The sequence below is a fragment of the Adiantum capillus-veneris genome, chromosome 5, assembly GCF_014529385.1.
Source record: "Adiantum capillus-veneris isolate H3 chromosome 5, ASM1452938v2, whole genome shotgun sequence".
In the NCBI taxonomy this organism is placed as follows: Eukaryota; Viridiplantae; Streptophyta; class Polypodiopsida; order Polypodiales; family Pteridaceae; genus Adiantum; species Adiantum capillus-veneris.
Genome location: NC_140935.1, coordinates 111,315,735 through 111,336,033, shown reverse-complemented (window position 1 = coordinate 111,336,033; position 20,299 = coordinate 111,315,735). Strand labels below are relative to the sequence as shown.

The following is a 20,299-nucleotide window of genomic DNA, read 5'->3' as shown; positions in this document are numbered from 1 at the left end:
AGTTAGGGATCAGACGGCACTCATCTTCTTTGATCCAGGTGCCAAAGCCAACTTTATCTCACCAGAGTTAGCTATGAAGCTCGGCATCAAAGCTGAAGAGATGGGGTACACAGTAGAGGCAGGGTTGGCATGTCCTGGCCACTCAGAGTGTGTTACTCCTATCATTGGAAAACTGCGTCTGCATATTCAGTCGTATGTGGACACTGAAGAGTTTTACATCATGCCGCTGGAAGGTTGTGACGCCTTGTTGGGGATCCCGTGGATGTTCCGAGTGCATGGAGTCTTGGATGCCTACAACAAAAAGATCACTGTACAGCATAGGGGCAAAACTCACATCTTGGATGTAAAGCTTAAAGGAGAGTCAGTCCCTATTGTATCTGCTTCTGCTATCACTTCTGTAATAAAGAATCATCTTTCTGTGTACTTGATTTTTGCACGTGATGTCTCAGATAGGGATCAGTCAAATTTATCTGTGTTAGATAAAGAAAGGTCAGCATTTTTGCAAAAGTTTAGTGACTGTTTTTCTGATTCATTACCGTCGCAATTGCCGCCAGAGAGACCTGAGGACCATCGGATAGATTTGGTGCCAGGGTGTAGCCCACCAAATAGACCTCCCTACAGGGTTAGTGCGGCGCAGCAGAAAGAGATTATGGGCCAGGTTGAGGAGTTATTAGAGAAGGGGCTGATTCAGCCTAGTTCTTCACCCTTTTGCTCCCCAGTGCTCCTAGTGCAGAAGAAGGACGGCTCATGGCGCATGTGTATTGATTACCGTGCGTTGAATAAGAATACCATCAAGAATAGGTTTCCTATTCCTCGCATTGATGATATTCTCGATCGTTTAGAGGGTGCTGTAATTTTCAGCAGGATAGACCTGAAGAGTGGGTACCATCAGATTCGTATAAGCCCAGAGGATGTGCACAAGACTGCGTTTAGAACGACATTTGGTCTTTATGAGTTTCTAGTGATGCCGTTTGGGCTAACAAATGCTCCTGCCACGTTCAACAGAATGATGGACCGGATTTTCCGCTCGCATCAACAGTTTGTTGGAACATTCTTCGATGACATGATTGTGTATTCGAAGAATGAAGAGGAGCATAGGGTCACTTGACCATTGTGTTTGAAGAGCTGCGCAGTCACAGGTTACTTGTCAATCCTAAGAAAAGTGAATTCTTCCTCGAAGAGATCCACTTTCTGGGCCACATAGTCTCAAAGGATGGTGTTAGAATGGATCCCGCAAAGGTCGAAGCTATCAAGACATGGCCAGACTTGAAGACTGTGCACGATGTCAGAAGCTTCTTGGGATTGTGTTCCTACTATAGAAGGTTTATCAGAAATTTTGCAGAGATAGCATCGCCTCTTCACGCATTGCAAAAGAAAGAGGTCACTTTCAGATGGACCCAAAAAGAGATTTCAGCTTTTAGTCTCTTAAAGGAAAAGTTGACTTCAGATCCAGTTATTGTTTTGCCAGATCTTAGGAAGTCATTTGTGGTCCAGTGTGACGCGTGTGGCAGTAGCATCGGAGCAGTGCTAATGCAAGATGGACGGGTAGTAGCATATGAAAGCCGAATTTTGCAAGGGCCAGAGAGGACTATGCAAGTCTATGAGAAAGAGCTCTTGGCCGTGATTCATGCGCTTTCTAGTTGGAAGCACTACCTCTTAGGTGCTGATTTTGTTGTCCAAACAGATCATCAGACCTTGCGATACTTCTTGACACAGTCAAAGTTATCCGAAAAGCATATGCGATGGGCAAACATTCTTTCCATGTTCCACTTCCAGATTATGCATGTGGAAGGCAAGAAGAATGTTGTGGCTGATGCGTTATCAAGAAAGCCACAAATTTCAGCTGTGTCAATTCCTTATCATCATGAGTTAGATGACATGAAGGAACAGTATATTGCTGATGAAGATTTTGCAAGGATCTTTGAATAGTTACAAGAGGGGCAACATCACGAGCACTACCTCCTCAGAGATGGTTTTATGATGATGCATGGCAGACTTTTGTGTCACTAGGCCACTGCGACATAAGGTCATGGAAGAGAGTCATGTCCCACCGTATGCAGGGCATCGTGGCATTGATGCAACAGTTAAAGCGGTAGAGACGTTCTTCTATTGGCCTACCTTGAGGAGAGATGTGGATGCCTTTGTGCGAGCATGCATAGTTTGCCAAAAGGTCAAGTTTGACAGGCAAAAGGCACCAGGGTTGTTACAACCACTGCCGATTCCGGATAAGCCATGGGAAAGCATTGCTATGGACTTTATCTTTGATCTTCCAAGGACACCAACAGGGAATGATGGTATATGGACCATTATCTGCAGGTTCAGCAAGCAGGCCCATTTTATCCCTGTCAGGAAGAAGATAAAATCTGATCAGATGGCACGCTTGTTCATGTACAATGTGTTTAAGTACCATGGTATGCCACAATCGATTATCAGTGATCGTGATCCTCGCATGACCAGTTTGTTCTGGAGAGGATTGTTTGAGAACATGGGTACTACGCTCAAGTTCTCGTCTTCGTTTCATCCACAAACTGATGGACAGTCAGAAGAGGCCAATTCTACTGTCTTAGAGCTGCTGAAATGCTGTGTCAGATAATAAGGGCAAGTGGGAACAGTATTTGCCTATGCTTGAGTATGCGTACAATAATACGGTGCATTCGTCTACTGGCAAAGCACCTTTTGAAATTGTTGAAGGCGGCAAAAAGGTTCCTCCCATTTTGCATACAAAGGACAAGATCTTTGAGGCAGATCGATATGTTGAGAACTTGGATGAGATGTATAAGAAGATTAAAGTTGCCTTGGAGAAGACTCAGGCAAAACAGAAAAAGGCTGCTGATCGTCACCGTCGTGAATTGCTACTATCACCTGGTGATTGGGTTCTTTTAAGGTTCGAAAAGGCAAGGTTAAAGAAGATGAAGGGTAAGGAACGGCTGTTTCCTAAGCTCAGCATGCGTTACTATGGGCCTTTTCAAGTGCTTGACAAGATCAGCGATGTGGCTTACAGGCTGAAATTGCCTGATGCGTGGAAGATTCATAATGCGTTTCACGTGAGTCTTCTAAGACCCTTCGTGGGTGATGTGCCAAAAGATATGCCAGTTGAGGATCAGCCAGAAGTTGAAGAACTTGATGAGATCTTGGTACCTGAGCAAGTTTTGGCACATAAGGACAGAAAAGTTAAAGGACAAGTTGCAAGACGCTATTTGGTAAAGTTTAAGAACTATCCGCCTATGGATGCAAAGTGGATGGAAGAGCATGAACTGTCAGAGTCACCAAATGTATTGCAGCTTTACCTTGAAGCCTTTGGGTTACAGCCTACTTATGCCCCAACCCAACGTGTGCAAAGGAGGGGTAATGATAGAGCTAGTACATCAAATGTACATATGAATTCAGTGCCATAGATGGAAAAAGTATGAAGGCCTCATTAAGTCATTTGTATCTATGTATGTTACGACCTTTCTTGCGGATACATGCGATGATAAAAGAGTGTTAATAGCACAAGATCATCAGTGGCATGTATTTATGGTATGCAATCGAGGACGTTTGCGATTTCAAGAGGGGGGTATGTCACGAGGACGTGGCAGTTATTAACCATGTCACAGAGATGTGGCAACTGCTAACCTTGGTTGTTGGTTTCTTTCCAATGGGGTTTATTTTATTTGTTTAAGACCCTCTTCTTGAAGTAGCAAACGGTCGGACATTGTATGGCCAATGTGAACGGTAGATTCACCCGCATACGGGAAGTGGTCGGCACTGGAATTCGTATGGTAAGAGGATGTCTAGGCTCAGAGCAAGATCATATAGGTCCCCCCGTCGCACTTAGCAAGTTGGTGGATACTAGGAAGTGAACTCAATTAAGGCGTAAAGTCAAGGTGGGACTTCCAACAAAAAGTATCCGACAGTTGGGCCACATTGCATTTTTGGATGCGGTCCCAATGAGGATAGATGGTCAGAAGACCAGTGGGAGCCCAACGGAAGCATCTCCTAAAATTTAGGGAACTGCTATTTTGGGCCACGAGATGTGTTCGCGTCATTACCTTCGGTATGACTAGGGGAACACTTTATAACTCTGCCGCGAAGTCAACTGACGCACCAGTTGAGATATTTTTAGCAGGGAAAGCCCAAACTCGGAAACTGGGCGATGTGTCAGCTTGTGAGCGATTCTGCCACTCTGGGAGGCAAAAACGAGCTGCATATCATCAAAGGGGGCGCCATTTTCAGCCACAGGCGGATTGCAACAGGTACAGAAGCTATGGAATGCTTACCTTGCCCTCTATGCACAGTATGGTGACGGGAGTGATGCCCCGCACGCTACATACTGCTCTCTTTCTCCCCTACGTGCAGTTATGTGATGCCCCACAAGAGGGCTACTCATTTGACTGATGTACAGTTGTGTGGGTTCATGCTTTTGTGCTGAGGCAAGAGCCTCCTTGAGCAGGAACAGGGGTAGCTAACTGCTGCTCCAAAGCAGGCACTGGTGAGGGTCATAACCTCACCGTACAGGTGTAAAATCAGCGCTGTGTATGCGCTGTAATTTGACTGTTTTTCAGCCATACGGACGCCAGGATCATTGGGAATCGTGCCCCACTGGCAAAGGACAGTTAGGGGACTGTTTGGGGCTGAAAACAGGGCAAAAACCAGTAAATACAGCGTGCTGAATTTACTGTTTTTGGACAGGAATCAGAGGGTATACGACAGTGCAAGCGAGTTCCAGCAGGGGAATTAGTTTCGCGCAAGTTTTGGGGCTGTTATGCTGCCGAAATTTTGCCAAATCAAATGGTATCTAGGTGGATACACGTGAAGGATTCCCAGGACCTTACCTTGTAATTTACCCTCCTAAAGAATAAAGAAATACCGAAAGGGGCGCCAATTTTGGGGCCTACAGGTTGTCGGCGTCTGCTCGGAGCATTCTAGCTTCCGAGCTGTGTGTGTGATTAAGTATTAATTCCCATAGCAGGTTCTCTTTGCAAAGTGCTCTGTGTGTGTGTATAAAGTAAAGAATTTCGGGTGAAAGCCAACGCCTACCGCCCTACGGGCCGGTTACACATACTCATGGCCCGGACCTGCATGGTTATTTACAAGGGGAGTATTAAGAAGTCTGAGCATTGGTTACTCTCAGCACCTCCAAACGACGCAGACTGCGGTTTGGGGGGCGTTTGGTTGTAAAAGGCCTCTATATCTCATGGCCCGGACCTTTTTAGGTTATTTGCGGGAGGAGTGATGAGGGAGTCGTTGAACAGCTCATGGCCCGGACCTGGATGGTTATTTGCGGGGGGAGGGTTCATCGGCGGCTTTATGTTTCTATGTCTTGTAACATGAATATGTGAGCATTTGTGTTGCATTGTGATGTGCCAACCACTGAATATTCCTAATTGGATGAGATTGCCTGGGTATGGTATGTAATTTTAGTGCATCAAGACTTGCGGAAGATCAGTGCGGTCTAAGTGTGATGGCTAATTTTACTACGCTAGCATATCAAGAGTTCCGAACTGGACGAAAGGAGAAGCAAACTCTTTAACAAAAAAATAGCAAACTGATTGTCCCTCGGAATGACCCTCGTATATTTTTTAAAGCTAACTTGAGTTGTTTTGCAGATATGCTGCAATCCTGGACAATTACTCTCTTTCAAGAAGGAGGGATGTCACAAATTGTTGTGTCAAGTGAGTAAAGAGCAGAGCCAACTTTCAGATCACGGCCGAGGGGCCTAAACCCTAAGAAGAACAAGTAACAGAAGAAGAAGTCCTACCAACTTATGGGGACCTCATCCGATGGGGCCCCGAAGAAGTGTCACGAAGTGATGACGTGGTTGCCCGAGAGCAAAAACCCTAACCCTAATTTCTGCCAAAAACCCTAACTGCTGAAACCCTAATTCTGAAAACCCTAACCCTAAAACCTGCAAACCCTAATTTCTGCCAGAAACCCTAACTGCTGAAACCCTAATTCTGGAAACCCTAACCCTAAAACCTGCAAACCCTAATTCTGCTGTGCCAGAAACCCTAAAACTGCAAAAACCCTAACCCTAACCCTAAGGGCAGATTTCTGCGTTTTGCTCTGGCTGATGACGTGGCAGTCTGTACGGATTTCAATGTTTTACGCTGGCAGCTTTTGGCATCGCTTTTTGGACGAGAAGCTTTTGAGTTTGAAAGCTTTTCATGTAAACTGCTTTTTGGACCAGAAGCTTTTGAGTTTGAAAGCTTTTCATGTAAACTACTTTTTAGGCCAAGGGCCTTTAAATATGAGGCTAGGGCTCATTCTCTGGCATGCTTCCTGGAGAAGATGCAGAGTCTGGAGTACCGGCTTGTACTTTGATGATGCAATATAAAGAAATACCGAAAGGGGGGCAAGGTTTGGGGCCAATACTCTCTGGGGTGGAATTCCGCCACTCCGTGTCGCATGTCGTCTCTCTCTCTCTCTCTCTCTCTCTCTCTCTCTCTCTCTCTCAGTTCAATTGTTATTGAAGTGCGAAGAGTTTGTTCAGTCTGTTCTTTTCTATTGGCACGCGGTGCCCGCCTTGTGACAACCTCGGTCATATTTATAGGATTTCTTAACCTCCTTGCACATGGATTCTTGTGTGTGGAGGTTGATGCTAGCGACAATCACATGGTTGCTGGGTGTGTGTCTCAAGTTTTAGCTTATCTCTCGGCTACCGTTTGTGTATGTCATGATAAGAGGGATTTCACAATCTAGAGTATGTTTATTTTGCAGGCTATTAATGAAGAATAGGGGACGAGAGAGAGATGCTTTTTGTGCCATAATGGGGCAATTTTTTCGGAAGTTCCCCTTTGAGGTGGCTACGCACCAACGGCGACTACGCTTCCCCGCAGGAAGTTTCTTGGGAAGTTTCCCTTTGAGGCGGCCAAGCACCAAGGGCAGTGAAGCTTCCCTGCAAGAAGTTTCTTGGAAAGTTTCCCCTTGAGGCGGCTAGGCACGAAGGGCCGTTCACACTAGCTGGACATATTGCAGGCGCCCATCCTGATGTCTAGGGACATAACATCTCTACCTCTATCCGCTCATCTCTGCCTCTCTGTCTCTCAAGGCTCATTCGGTAGATCTCTCTGCTGCTCAAGACTTATTGGATAGATATTTGAGGTCGGGATTGTTCCGACAATGTCAAAACTTCTCTTCTTCACTCTCTGTTTGGCTTCTAAGCGATTGATTGTCTGCTATTGTTTTACACTTCCACTTTCTATATGTCACAGTTTACTCTAAACTGGAGTTGAGTAGTTTGGTCCTAGGGAGAGCAAGAAAGCGCAGGTCTCTCTGTTTGGCTTCTAAGCGATTAATTGTCTGATATTGTTTTACACTTCCATTTTCTATATGTCACAGTTTGCTCTAAACTGGGGTTGAGTACTTTTTCAGGTTTGGTCCTAGGGAAAGCAAGAAAGCACAGGCCTACAGTGATATTGGTCGCCTGAATTGCAATGTGAGTTTTGCAACATTCGCTGGTTCTGTACGGGGGAGGGCAGGCCAGGTAGATTGTAACTCATCAGTTCTTGTTTGTGCTTCACTGGGGCTTTTCATGTTGCTGATATTGTTCGTATGAATCGTCTGATTGATGGACTCACAGGGTGTGGAGGAAAAAGAGTACTCGCAAATGCTATATAAAGCACTAGAGGGTGCCGTCACATTGCACACTTTTCCAAAGACGACTGTGGACGTATTTGCACTTGTCTTGCAATCTGGTGGCGGTAGGTTCATCATTGTTAAAACTCTTTTTGCGGCGCATCTGTCTTCTTGTATCGGAAGCAGAGCTGAATTTGTGACCTGCTGTTTATTCCTAGATAGGTCTGTACGCTTGTTTACTGATTTTTTAACGTGTGAATGGTCATCGCAAAAAAAGCTACATTCTTGCCAAGACTGCATCTATCATGTTTTTGTTGTGCATGATTTGATATATGGTCTTTCAGCTTTTTCCTTTTGAAAATTTTGTACAGGAGATCTTCCTGTTGTCATAACGTGTGCATCACTTGCTCTTGCTGATGCGGGAATTGTTATGTATGACCTGGTTTCAGCTGTCTCCTTGGTTAGTGTCACAGTCTTTTTCTCATTGAAAGCTCTTATTGAGAGTAAGTTGCTTCTCTTTTCAAGTAGGATGGCTCTCTTGCATCTGTATGAGCATCACCTCTTCTCTTCATTTAAATAGAGGGGTGTGGATGAAAATTTGCACATATTTTTGACCAAAATACTATGTACATTACTCATGAAATATGGGTGTGTTGGAAGCTATCAATTAGGGAATGGGGAAGTTGAGAGGAGCAGGGCAAAGGGTGGAGTGCTGAGGAATTACTTTCTTTTACGGTCATTATATGTACCAATATCTTACTTATTTTGTTGTTAGTAAATGCAGAGCTCTTTTGACACAAAGCTGCTTCTGGATGCAACATTGGATGAAGAGAATAGCCAGGATGGAAGCTTGATGCTAGCGTGCATGACGTCTCGAAATGAAATCACTCAGCTATCGTTATCAGGGGAGTGGCCTCAAGGGAAGCTTTCTGAGGTATTGCTGATGAACCATATTGCTCATTGTTATCCTGAAAGCATCAGTTGTCTAAAATTTAAATTTGTGAAAGAGTTTTTTTTAAATGCCTGTTCTCTAAGCTCCTGAAAGTTTGACATCTGTTAGGCCAATTGAGAGAGATCCATGTGGAAAAATTTAAAAACGTTTAGAATTACAGTATCAGTACCTTTTTAGTGCTCGTATAGACCCTTTATACATCTGCAATGGATTATCTTTTGGCTAAAATACTGGTCACACAAGAATTCCCATAACCATTTCTGCTGAAGCTTCAACATTCTAGTTGACATTAATAATTTCTAATTTGTCAAATGAATTTTATTTTATTGAGTAGCCTGTTAGCAGTAGTGTATAAATTTAAGTTCAGTTTTATCTTCAATGACAACGCAACTTGACTTTTATCAATCGTGACGCTCTATCTTTCAAAGTAGAGGCACACAGACAATGACTGCATCTAAAACAAAGAGAGCATGAAAGGCTGAGAATAATCAGTCACTTATTTAGCAGGCTGACTACAAAACTTGAGGATGGCCCAAAAAAGGGGATGCTCAAAGTTAATGATAATCATCTCCTATGGGCTAAACATCTAGAGTGCATATGCAGTGGCACACAGGGCAATACAGGCATACAATGCACTCCCAAGTGTTACCATCTGGTTATGAAGCCCTCTCTATGACCTCTTAGCACTAATTGTGGGTCCGATACCAACACGCTGAATAAGATGATTCAAAGTAAGTCAAGGAAGAGGCTTAGTAAAAAGATGTGCAACATTGTCTTTGGTAGAATAATGCTCCAGGCATGCATGGGCTTCTTCAATCCAATCACGAACAAAATAGTAATAGATAGCTTATCCACGAATAATTTGATTGTTATGCTGAAGAAGAAGCTTTTTCGGAATCTGCCTAGATGAGTTCAGGAGAGGTCGAGGAAATGGCTTGGTAAAAAGATGTGCAACATCGTCTTTGGTAGAAAAATACTCCCATGCAAGCATGGCCTTCTTCAAATCAATTATGAACAAAAGAATAATGAACAGATTGTCCACGAGCAACTGGATTGTATGCAATAGCATTTTGGGAATCCGAGTAGATGAAGATGGGAGGGAATCAAGTGCAATCAAAATGATTTAAGATCTAGTGCAGCCAAGGCGCTGCCTCAACGATCTTGTTCTTGGTGCACAAGATAGGCAATGAGCAATGTAGGCATGTGATTGACTTCTTCACTAGTACAAAGTGAGCCTGCTTGCTGAATCTATCCACTATTGTTCAGATGCCATCAATGCCAGTCCAAGTCTTAGGGAGATCAAAGAATCCATAGCAATACTCCCCCGCAGTCGCTCTAGTATCGGTAAAAGTTGTAGGATTCCTCGCGCTTTGTGCATGTATACTTCATCTTCTAACATACCATACGAGTCCACACAAAAGCATTGACATCTTCCTTGATCCCATGCCAATAAAAGTAACTCTGTGTGGCATTGAGCATGGCCTCAACACCCGTGTGCCAACAAAGGTTAAATTATGACACTGTCAACAATTTTTGCTGCAAAGCCCTCGTTACCCATAACTTACCGCTACGGTCGCTACCGCATCAAGTAACCGAAGTAGTCCTATGTCATCCGCTTGTCGGGGAAAACTCTGATGTAGACAAGAAAGAATGTAGACTCTGATTTTCCTGTTGGAGATATGTCATTACCAGATGGTGGCCTTCCAGGTTGCACAACATGTTTGTATGGCCACAATGGCCCTGCATATGCATTTTAGCCCATTTTTCTTGGCCATTTAGTAGCTTTTTACGTGATGTAGCAAGTGTTTAAGTAAAGGTGGCTCAAATTTTAGCTTTTTATGCCACTTTGTCATTTTTCTATAATGATGTTGCAGATTCTGTTGCGAAAAACTTTGTATTTTGCACATGTCTTGGCGGGATCTCTCACCTTTACTTGCAGCCTTCTTCCTTGGAGGTGTAATTTGTGGAATTTTGTCACGGGAAATTGCGTCAAGTCTGTGTTTTGCAGCCGCACACTGCGTTTTTCCTACCATTTAAAGGTTCTCTGCCGTGGGAAACTCGAGTTCCCTTCCTGAATATTTGCAGGGCAGCCCCTCCTCACCTAGAGCAACTGTTGGAACTGCAAATCTGAGCTAGATTTGGTATACCCTTCAGCGTTTTTCAGGTTCAGCCCTAGTGTTTTTTGGAACTCGGCCCTCTCGGTGGCAGGCCTCAGCAAAAGCGACACCTATTTGGTGTGATCTGCCCCCAGTCTGTGAATTCAGCCCTTAGGTTCACTCCTCCAAAGCCCCTTTTCTTCTTTTTTCTTTATTTGGATGCTATGTCTAGAGGTAGCAGATGTCTTGGTGACATGATGCACCTGTTATGGTATATTCGCTATCAACCAACTCTGTCATCTCTTATCAAATGTGCTTGGATCCAAGTGAATTAAGCGTTAACTCCACCACCTTGTGACTGCATTTGTTACTTGTGTTTCAGCAGAGTTATGCAGGAGCTTACATTTTGTATGCCATGGTTGCATAAAAGAAAACTAGCTGCACTTTCCTTCATAGGTGAATTCGATGTCCATATATAAATGAATGGGGAGCTTTATTGTATGGGATGTAATGAAGTGATGTAATGGGGAGCTTTATTATATGGGATGTAATGAAGTGAGTTAAGGATGCTTTGCTTCATATCGAGGTTTGGGTTCAATTAAGGTAAAGAGCGAGTTGAGAATGATTTACTTACCCTGAATATTCTTGCAGGGGTTGAAGTTGTGTCTGGATGCATGCAATAAACTGGCGGGGCTCATGAGAGTAACCTTGAAGGAGTCGATGGGTGCCGAAGCGTGAAATGAATAATAATCAATCTGATCAGATACAGGTGTGTCCTTTAGAGCATTTTGTGTGAGTGGTTGCTACTTCCTCATTGGAGAGCATTCGATGGTTTGTTGCTTGAGCGTAACAAATAGTCAAATCTTGTTTTTGGCTCTGCAGCTCCGTATATCTGTTTAGAGGAACACAGATGCCCTTGACAGAAATGAGCCTTTTTTGTTTGCTCCCACAAATGTTGTACTAGGCGGACCCATTTTTTGTAGTTCTTACCGATTCCTCTGTCATGGATTGAGGTGGTCATACCTTAGCATATTTCTAAACTAATTACACTAAATGTCTCCCTTTGATTGGCAGAGTAGAAATAGCAGCAACAAATTTTGCTAAATTTTCTACAAGACCCTCAGTGAAAAGGCTAGGTAGCTCATGAAAGACAGGTTGGCTGAAGGTAGGCAAGTCACTTCTCATTGGGAACGTTTTGTAACGTAGCTTAATGCGAACTTTTTCTGGATATGTATGGTCCAAATATAATCTCTATACAACTGTAATCCTTTTGAATGCATTGTGAAGTGCACACAAATCTCTCTCTAAGTTGTCTTGGGATGGTTCAGATGGCTCGACGTTCTCTCTCTCTCTCTCTCTCACACACACACACACAGGTTTTGCTAGATTGTCTAGAGAGACAAGGTTGCTACCCACATTTTCACATGCAGTCATGAGTTGTAATAGACTTAGAAGCATGTTATGAAATGCTCCAAAACATCATTCCGTGCTATAAATAGAATTTGGGTACCCGGAAAATCTATACTTCTCTGAACCCATTTCTTGGGTCACTTGATGGAATTCTTTGCTCTTTCTGATCAATCCACGCTTTTCATGGTCGTCCTTTTATGAAAAAAATAAACAATCTGGAAAAGATTGAATTGGAGCTAAGGAAATTTGGATACTAGGAAACATAAGATGGGAAAAGATTGGATAATGTTAGGTTCTTCAAAAATTCATTTAAAGATGTAAGTTTTGATTACACAAGCTTATTAATAGCGATATATATGGTAAACACGGAGCTTTGCTTGCATAAGCTATAAATAGCGATATACAGGGTTGTCGAAATGATAGCCTCACTCCTGTTCTCACTGTATTCAACTACTTTATGAACAAGAGTAGGCTCGATCACAAATACGTTTTCTCTTGTTCATTTGAAGCTTGGGTTAGCAGGTGTTAAAATGCCATAGTAGTATGCATTCACTTGGGTCATGCACATTTAAATGCCTATTGAGCTTGGAATGTTGCCCATTCGGTTTTGCATTTGAACCAAATACAATCAATGTTTTCTAAAGAACAACTTTCTCTTCAACAAATTTTTTTAATAGGAAATCCCCTTCTTGTTTTCAATATTGTCACCATAGCTTTCTTTTCATCTACCATAAGAGATGAACTTTTGCTATTTCAATTTAGCTCACTTTAACAAGTAGCCAATTTTAGCAGCAAAAGAGGAACAGTCGCCATCAAACGAAACAAAAACTATAGGCAATTTGACCAATGAAACATGGATAAATACTTTGATGGTAATTGTCATTGTGTTTGAAGTTTAAGCATTTGGTTCTGTCTCAGGTTTTCTAAAGCATACCTTTGCTAGGATGTGAGAGACAATTATGTCTGCATAATTTTTATATTGCAAAACAAGGTGAGGTTCATATTTTTGGTCATTGCAGATTTTCTAGAAGCATGTTTCATAATGTGACTTGTTGATGAGCTCTTGTGCTTGCTTAGTCTATGTGGAGTATTAAGTTTGGTTGTACACAGCTTTGACATTATCACACGCCCCCCCCTATTAGTTTAGCTTACACCCATTCACCTCAATTGTGCAAGCAACTGAACTTCTTTGTATAGCCATTCGACTTTGTGGTTAAGCAATTTGAGTAATTGTTGGTAAGGTCCATTGTTGTATCTTGCTTGACAACAATAATAGGTGGCTATAAAGTCAAGGTGGATTCAGAGTGGTGGACGCGTTGCTTAGTCTGTGCACCATCTCTTATGATAGGAAAATTGATTATAGGTTTGAAAACAACACCTATATAGGTTTGCATAGAGAGGAGATTAGGCCCCCTACTCGATAATAGACAAGGTGACTTCCGTTGCTTTTGTTTCTCCATCCAAATTTGTTAAATGCACAGGAGGTCAATATGTGCACATTGGCCTTATTGAGTGATCACAAATAACTGTTGCTACATTCTTCATCGTTTGCCCCAACATACCATATAGGCCATGAATTTTTTGATCATACCACATATCCACGCAATGGACCACCCTGATTCTAACTCATTATATGTTGATACCAACCGTTTGCTTTCTCTCTCTATCAATGCCTAGAAATAAGAAAAAAATGGATTGACAATATGAAAAGGGTACTTTTTTGCCTTCCACCATGATCTATATCCCATCTTGTTGCCTTGATGAAATTGTTCTTATGCCCTTCCATAAAACATGCAAATGCATGAAAAATGTAGAACAAACCAAGGCGGGTCTACACTTTCAGACTTGAAGATGTGCAAACCATCCTCCTTTACAATCAGCAGAACAAGTAAATGCAAGGTGGGCATACTCGGATATAATCTGTAATCTTCAAAATTACTTGTTTAACATACACAATGCTCGTGCACAAATGGATCACATTCTCCACACAAACAATTGGGAGTCTAAAATCCTTGCAATCCATCCCTTTGCTTCATAGCTACTTGCTTGATATACAACGGCATTAGCCAAGACGACTCATTGTCGTGATGAGTTCGTAGAGTTGCAAAATCCTCTTCTGAAATAGCAACAACTTGCTTCAGAATTGCAACTTGAAAACGACAGATTTTCCTTCTTATCACTTGTTCCAAAAGGCTAAGGGGTAGGGAACGGTCTTTTACTGACCTTCGTCCTTTCCCCGTAAAAACTGCAACCCCATGGTGACCGGAGGGGAGCCAAGAGCAGCTGTTTTTACGGACGGAAAGGTCAGTAAAGACGTTTCCCGGCCGTCAAGGTTTCAGGGGAGGGGGGCCAAGCACTGGTGTATGACCACAAAGGATGTGCAATCCTGCAGTGCAAGTACACGCAATGATTTGTGTGCTCAGGTGTCGCACAATAATTGACAATCATTGCCATGCACATTACGTGTGCTGACTTGTCTGACATACAAATTTACAGTCTATAATAGGTACGACATGGAACGGCCGAGATGGCATACCCCAGGACCCTCGACCTTGACGAGCTACCTATAGGTTAGGGTTCACAACTTGCCAATTTGCCTCTATACCTTTCCCTCCACCTCGGCAATAGAAAAGTGACCATCACACTGGGCTTAGCAACTAGAGTCTAACAACAAAAAACACAGCTCGCTAGGAACTCTCCTTCAGAATGCAATGGGGTGTGGTGTACATGGGCCAGCTACTTATTACAGCACTACTCATTGCACTTCGATAGGTCGAATCATAATTTGCAAAATTGCCCAGCCCTGTGTTGTGATTTGCTCTGCATATGATTGTAAAAATCAGTACCATGGGAGGATAATTTGAAAACTCCCAAAAAGAACTACATTGTAACACAGTGATTTAGTTACGACAGCAAATATAAAGGTTCTACATGAGACTGCAAAGTTGGAAATCATCAAAATGTAGGAAAAGCCCTTCATGGATGAAGTTATCAAGACAGAGACCTACTTGGAAGGTAAATACCTGCTTACATGCTACATCGTGGGATGAAACAAGACGAGTTTTGAATATTGGCACGTACTCCCCGTAATTAGCATTTTACTCTCTAGTGGGGGCATGGACAAATCCTACAAAGCGCCAGTTTGGGAAGAGGGATCTTTCAGTTCTCTCTTCATTAAACAAGGATCTCAATGCTATTTATATACCCAAAAGGACACCTGAGTCAATATCTCCCAATGGTGCAGGATTATGGTCATAACTTTGAGATTGCCAGCCAACGATCTCCACCATGTATCTAAGGGGATTTTTTATGAGATGTCGACCTGACAGCAATCTAAACAAATAGAAAAAGTATCTATACCTCCTCTCATAGGCTGCATTTTCATTGTCTTATCTCAAGATGAGAAAGTGCCACCTTCCTTAAGAGCCCAACCAGAACATTCACATCAACATATCCCAATGGCACAAGGGTTTCACTGTAGCCTTGAGAGTTCTGCAGTGGAGGGTCTATGAGGCCGGCCCAATGTTATGACCACAATAAATAAGTGTTGAGAGCCATATCCTGGGAGTCCTTTTCCTTCATATTTCCACTTATCAAAGCATCAATGCACTAACTCAAAGAATCAGAATATCTGGGCGGGTTTTAAACAAGGCACGAATGGAGTAGTAGAAGGGCATTTAAAAAGGCGTAAAATTAACCCATTCTTATCTATGCCTTTCTGAGAAACTGTCATACACTGACAAAATAGACTTATTGGGCACTTGATGCCATGTTTTGGTTAGTGCCATTCATTGGCTCTGATAAATAGTCCATAACCAGCTACACTCATCACTCACATATATTCTTACTGATCCAGAAGAAATCACAAAGGCAATAAATTAAGCTCCTGAGAGGCTGAAACAAGAAAAGAGGAATCTTACATATGAAAGATGCAAGTCACCTGTGGTATACCACTAATGTTTTCCCGGAACAAGCCATCAACCAGATCTGACTGATTATATCTTCAATTCCACCAAAACCCTACACAGATCACTCATTACATATGGTGCACAACATCGGTGTTGTCCGTAACAAATACAGTCAAACATATACACAATAAAAGGTCATAAGTGGATGATACAAAGACAAACTTAATGTTGACAATCCAAACAGCTGCCATATTTACACTATCTGACGGACATCATCCAATGAATACCACCATGTTATGCCCCTACGTGTATAATCATACAATGTGTTAATTTGGGAAGACAGTACATGTATGATAAACCTGAATGGCTGCTAAGTCATCATACACGACAATGTGCCTTGAGTTTCTGAGACAATCTCAAACCTATCTTATGATACAGGGGAAAAGACTGGCACAAAAGAGAACCAACCAACCGCCACATTCTCCAGAATTTATGCCCGAGTCCCTCTTTGAGCTTGCATACGAACTGGAGTACGTTGCCAAGCCTATCCCATGCAAATCCACCCCACACAGAGCTTTTCTGCACCTAAAAAACCAAGAGCGAGTTGAGTCTGCGGCAAGCACACACGCACTCCTCTCTCATACACTCAAAATGATACAACATCAATCACATGATGCCCATGCTCACAGTTCAAGCCTGCTGGGAAAGCCTCACCTGATGGCAGACTCATATGAACCCTGTGTACTTCCCATCATCTGGACAAGACTCCATGGCGCAACTCTGGTACTAAAGGTACCTGAGAGTCATCCTGATGCATAGCTGAATGAGATGACCTATAGCGCGACCAAGTTGGTAGACCTGCAGCGGTAGACTGAGGGTGATCCCTGTGCGCAGATGATGACTCCGCAGTAGAGTCGGTGTCACTGTTCCCACCTTGAACGGCTGCCAATTGCGGCGGCAGCCTGCCTCCCTCTCTTGAGGCAACAGGGGCACTCCCATTGTCATGAGCCTCTTGCACATTAGCGCCTCTCTCTGATGCATGACTACCAACCCCATCTGCCGCTGGTCTTCCTGTTTCCATAAACATGCTAGGAACCATCTGATCATGTGGTGATCTGTCTGACAAGTTCCTTCCAGGGGCATCACTAGGACCCCTGTCTATGTCCATGTTATCTGCCTGCGAAGGCTCTAGTCCTACACCTTGCAAACTTCCTTCAAAGGCTGCTCTCGTCGCAGCTGCCTCCTTTTCCATCATCTCTGCAAGTGCCTGCTCAAGGCGTTCTCTCGCTGCCGCAACCTCTACTATGGGCCTCGGGTAATTGGATCCAAGCTCAATTCCAGCTGCACGAAGTACATTAGGAGGTGCATCCCAAGGATGGTGTATCCATTCAGAGGGCAAGCGAGAGAGTTCAGGCAGCCAACGACGAACGTACTCTCCACAAGGGTCATATCTATAACCCTCCAACTGGCCAAAACACAGAATCAGATCAGCTCCATAAGCAACCAAGTCCCAAAAAACAAGAAAAAAGTAGAAAATAAAGGCCCAAGTTTTACTTGAGGGTTGTCAATGCGATAGAGCTCATGACCATCTGGCAAGCTTCCAGAGATGTATTGCCATCCTAGAACATCACTCTCTAGATCAGCATCCAAAAGTGTATCCCAGAAATATTTCATTCCCCAGCGCCATGGTAGCTGAAGAAACTTCACAAAAAAACTTGAGACTATCACACGAATTCGATTGTGCAGCCATCCTGTGGCCCAAAGTTCTCTCATCCCAGCATCCACCAGAGGATACCCGGTTCTCCCTTGCCTCCACACTTTAAAGTAGCCTTCATCGTTTCGCCAAGGAAAAAACTTCAAATTTGATAGCAGAGATCGTTCATGTGTAAATGGGAAATTAAAACAGAGATATCTTGAGTATTCTCTCAAGCCAATAGATCTAAGAAAGAGATTGACAGATTCTTCAGCATCGGCGTTACCCTCCTTCACCCATAACACTTGCTTCATCCTTACAGAGTGAAAGACTTTTCGAACACTGAGCTCACCATAGTGCAAGTGGGGAGAAAGCAGAGACGTTGTAGCACTGTCAACTTTCTGCCTGTTACTTGCATACTCCATCAAAGGTCCACTAACAAAGGCCTCTAAAGCCCTATCTGCATTTGCCCATCCAGGAGCCCATGCTCTTGCTAACAAATCATTGCTGCCCTTTTCAGACTCGTTCTCGAGCTCAAGATCCTCGATAGGTGAAGTGGCTGCGATCCCTGGCAGTTTATAAGGCAAAAAAAAAGTGAGACTGCAGCTTTTACGAGACACGACACAACAGAAGTCTTTCACAAAACTGAGGGAATACCTGGCCACTTGGTGATCCTCTTTGGGGGTAAAAGGGGGGCCTCTGGCTCTATCGCCATATCCATGCATAGTGACCAAAACCCTGCAAATGTGGTGAAAGGGCGACCCTGCTCATCATTGATTTCCCATGGCTCATAAAGAAGGTCGGCATTGAAAGTAGTCACGGTCACTCCTGCTTGCAGAAGTTCTTGCTTCACTTTGTGATCGCGCACAAGAGATACTGGATCTGCAGTTGGAAATAAAAAATTAAGCATTTTTAGTTGCTCAGTCAAGAAAAGATGTTGCTCAAATGAGACAACAAATATTTAGCACGCTACAAGGAGCAACAAAACAAAAGAAGATGCTCAAACAAAATGCAAGGCAGAAAAATCGACCAAGGACCAACCTGGGCTCCAAACACTGGTGAAATCATGCGTTTAGACACTAGATTGATATGGTAACCAGTGTTAGAGAATGCTGCTACCCATATTCAAGCATGATTACAAACAGCTTCATCAGAGTTGAAATGTTCATAATTGTGTCAGCATCCACATATGTCACACAGGGAAACGGCTCATTTACATGCCATAGACTGCATCAAACCCAAAACTTGGAGAGTTCTACGCAAACATGTCATGTCAGAAGCATTGACCAGTGTGAGATCTCAAATCTACTTGTAGTACCCATAGAAGCTGTTTAGCTGACCTACTAGACTCATTGTTGTTAAGATTCCAGGACTTTCAGCCATTCTATATCGATCTTGGCCCTAACGTTCACGTTTAGAAAGCTCATAGGCATATATCGCTCTACTTTGCAGAGCTACAATGGCACGTCAAAACTTTTCAAGGGAATCAGAGCAAGTAAGGGGTACCTACCATAGAGGTGGTTGAAGAAGACCTGGGTAGCACCTGTCTGCTTGATAATCTGCGAGAGGACAGAAATGGCACTCTGGGCGCGACGCATGATAAGGGGGCTTCCAAGGCTGGTGAGGGACTGATGCAGCTGAATAAGACTCTGTTTGAGCCACCATCGAGAGACACGACCTGGTAAAAACTGTCCTTCCTCCTCAGGCGTCCATATGAAGAGGGGCACCACGGTGCCTGCCCGCACCGCCGCAACCAGTGCTGGGTTGTCCTCCACCCTTAGATCTCTCCGAAACCACACAATTGTGCAGGCCATCTGAGATACTTGAAGGCCAAGAAAACCTATGCTGCAGCCAGGTTTCTACAATTGGGTCGCATGACAATGAAGCTTTGCCCCTACCTTTAGCTGAGCACAGAGTCTCTGTCTCTCTCTCTCTCTCTCACTCACACACACACACACACACACACACAGACAGCACGCTCCCACGAGCGCACAGCGTTAGGCTTCGGGTCGTGTACACAGCGAATCCCAGTAGGAACAAGTCATGTGAGAGTGTAGCAGGCGTGCCGGGACGAGATGAGGGCGATGGTGAAAAGCAGTCAAGAGAGAGGATAGAGATGAGGGTGCCACTGTGGCATGCCAAATGGGGGGGGGGGGGGGGGCTGAGGGGGGGCGGGAGAGAGAGAGAGAGAGAGTGTTGAAATGTAGCACGGAGAAGTTTGGAGCGAGGAAGAGGTTGGACCCCAATCAATGGCAGATTGGGATCAACCCAACTTTGTCAAACAGAACAATTGTTGACAAGTAGAAAAGCATGTAAATTATCCACCTTACACCAATTAATCCCATGATTACATTAAACTGAGTTTTGCCTTTGTCTCAACAAACCTCAGCAAGTGTGTGTGTGTGTTCTCAACAACTTTACAAGAGAAGCTTGTTGATGAACATGTGATGGGACCTCTTTGCTATTACTCCACATCATATGCTAAGCATATAAATCCAATAGGATGGGATAGGAGTCAAAGCATAGCACATTGAAAGCTGCCAAAGCTACCTCAATCCAGTGGGTGTTCACACATCCTATTTCAACTCTTTATTCCATCTCTCAAGATATACATCCTCGAGGCAAGGGGACTTGACCTAGCAATAAAGATCAAGGGCTTTAAGCGTGCCTGCTATGGTTCAAC

General features: G+C 43.6%; 2 protein-coding genes across 3 annotated transcripts in view; one reads left to right on the top strand and one right to left on the bottom strand.

Annotated features, from left to right (window-relative positions):
• The window catches only part of RRP41L (3'-5'-exoribonuclease family protein), a 63,680-nt gene extending 51,767 nt beyond the window's left edge, over positions 1–11,913 (top strand). The window contains exons 3-8 of the mRNA XM_086512691.1: positions 7,354–7,465; positions 7,562–7,682; positions 7,929–8,017; positions 8,342–8,491; positions 11,257–11,374; positions 11,488–11,913. Of these exons, the coding sequence (XP_086368817.1) occupies positions 7,354–7,465; positions 7,562–7,682; positions 7,929–8,017; positions 8,342–8,491; positions 11,257–11,343 (559 nt within the window). The 3' untranslated portion in view covers positions 11,344–11,374; positions 11,488–11,913. The remainder of the gene's footprint in view (positions 1–7,353; positions 7,466–7,561; positions 7,683–7,928; positions 8,018–8,341; positions 8,492–11,256; positions 11,375–11,487) is intronic.
• A 4,203-nt stretch (positions 11,914–16,116) lies between these two features.
• Positions 16,117–19,772, bottom strand: LOC147457912 (cryptochrome-1-like). 2 transcript variants are annotated; one of them, XM_086512689.1, is made up of 5 exons: positions 19,127–19,772; positions 18,274–18,498; positions 17,478–18,184; positions 16,638–17,388; positions 16,117–16,508 (listed from the first exon to the last, which is right to left on the bottom strand). In XM_086512689.1, the coding sequence occupies exons 1-4, from the start codon at positions 19,428–19,430 to the stop codon at positions 16,675–16,677; spliced, it is 1,950 nt and encodes a 649-aa protein (XP_086368815.1). In that variant the 5' UTR covers positions 19,431–19,772; the 3' UTR covers positions 16,117–16,508; positions 16,638–16,674. The 2 variants fall into 2 exon arrangements, with proteins under 2 accessions (XP_086368815.1, XP_086368816.1); XM_086512690.1 differs by having other exon boundaries at positions 16,117–16,502.
• Positions 19,773–20,299: the final 527 nt, after the last annotated feature.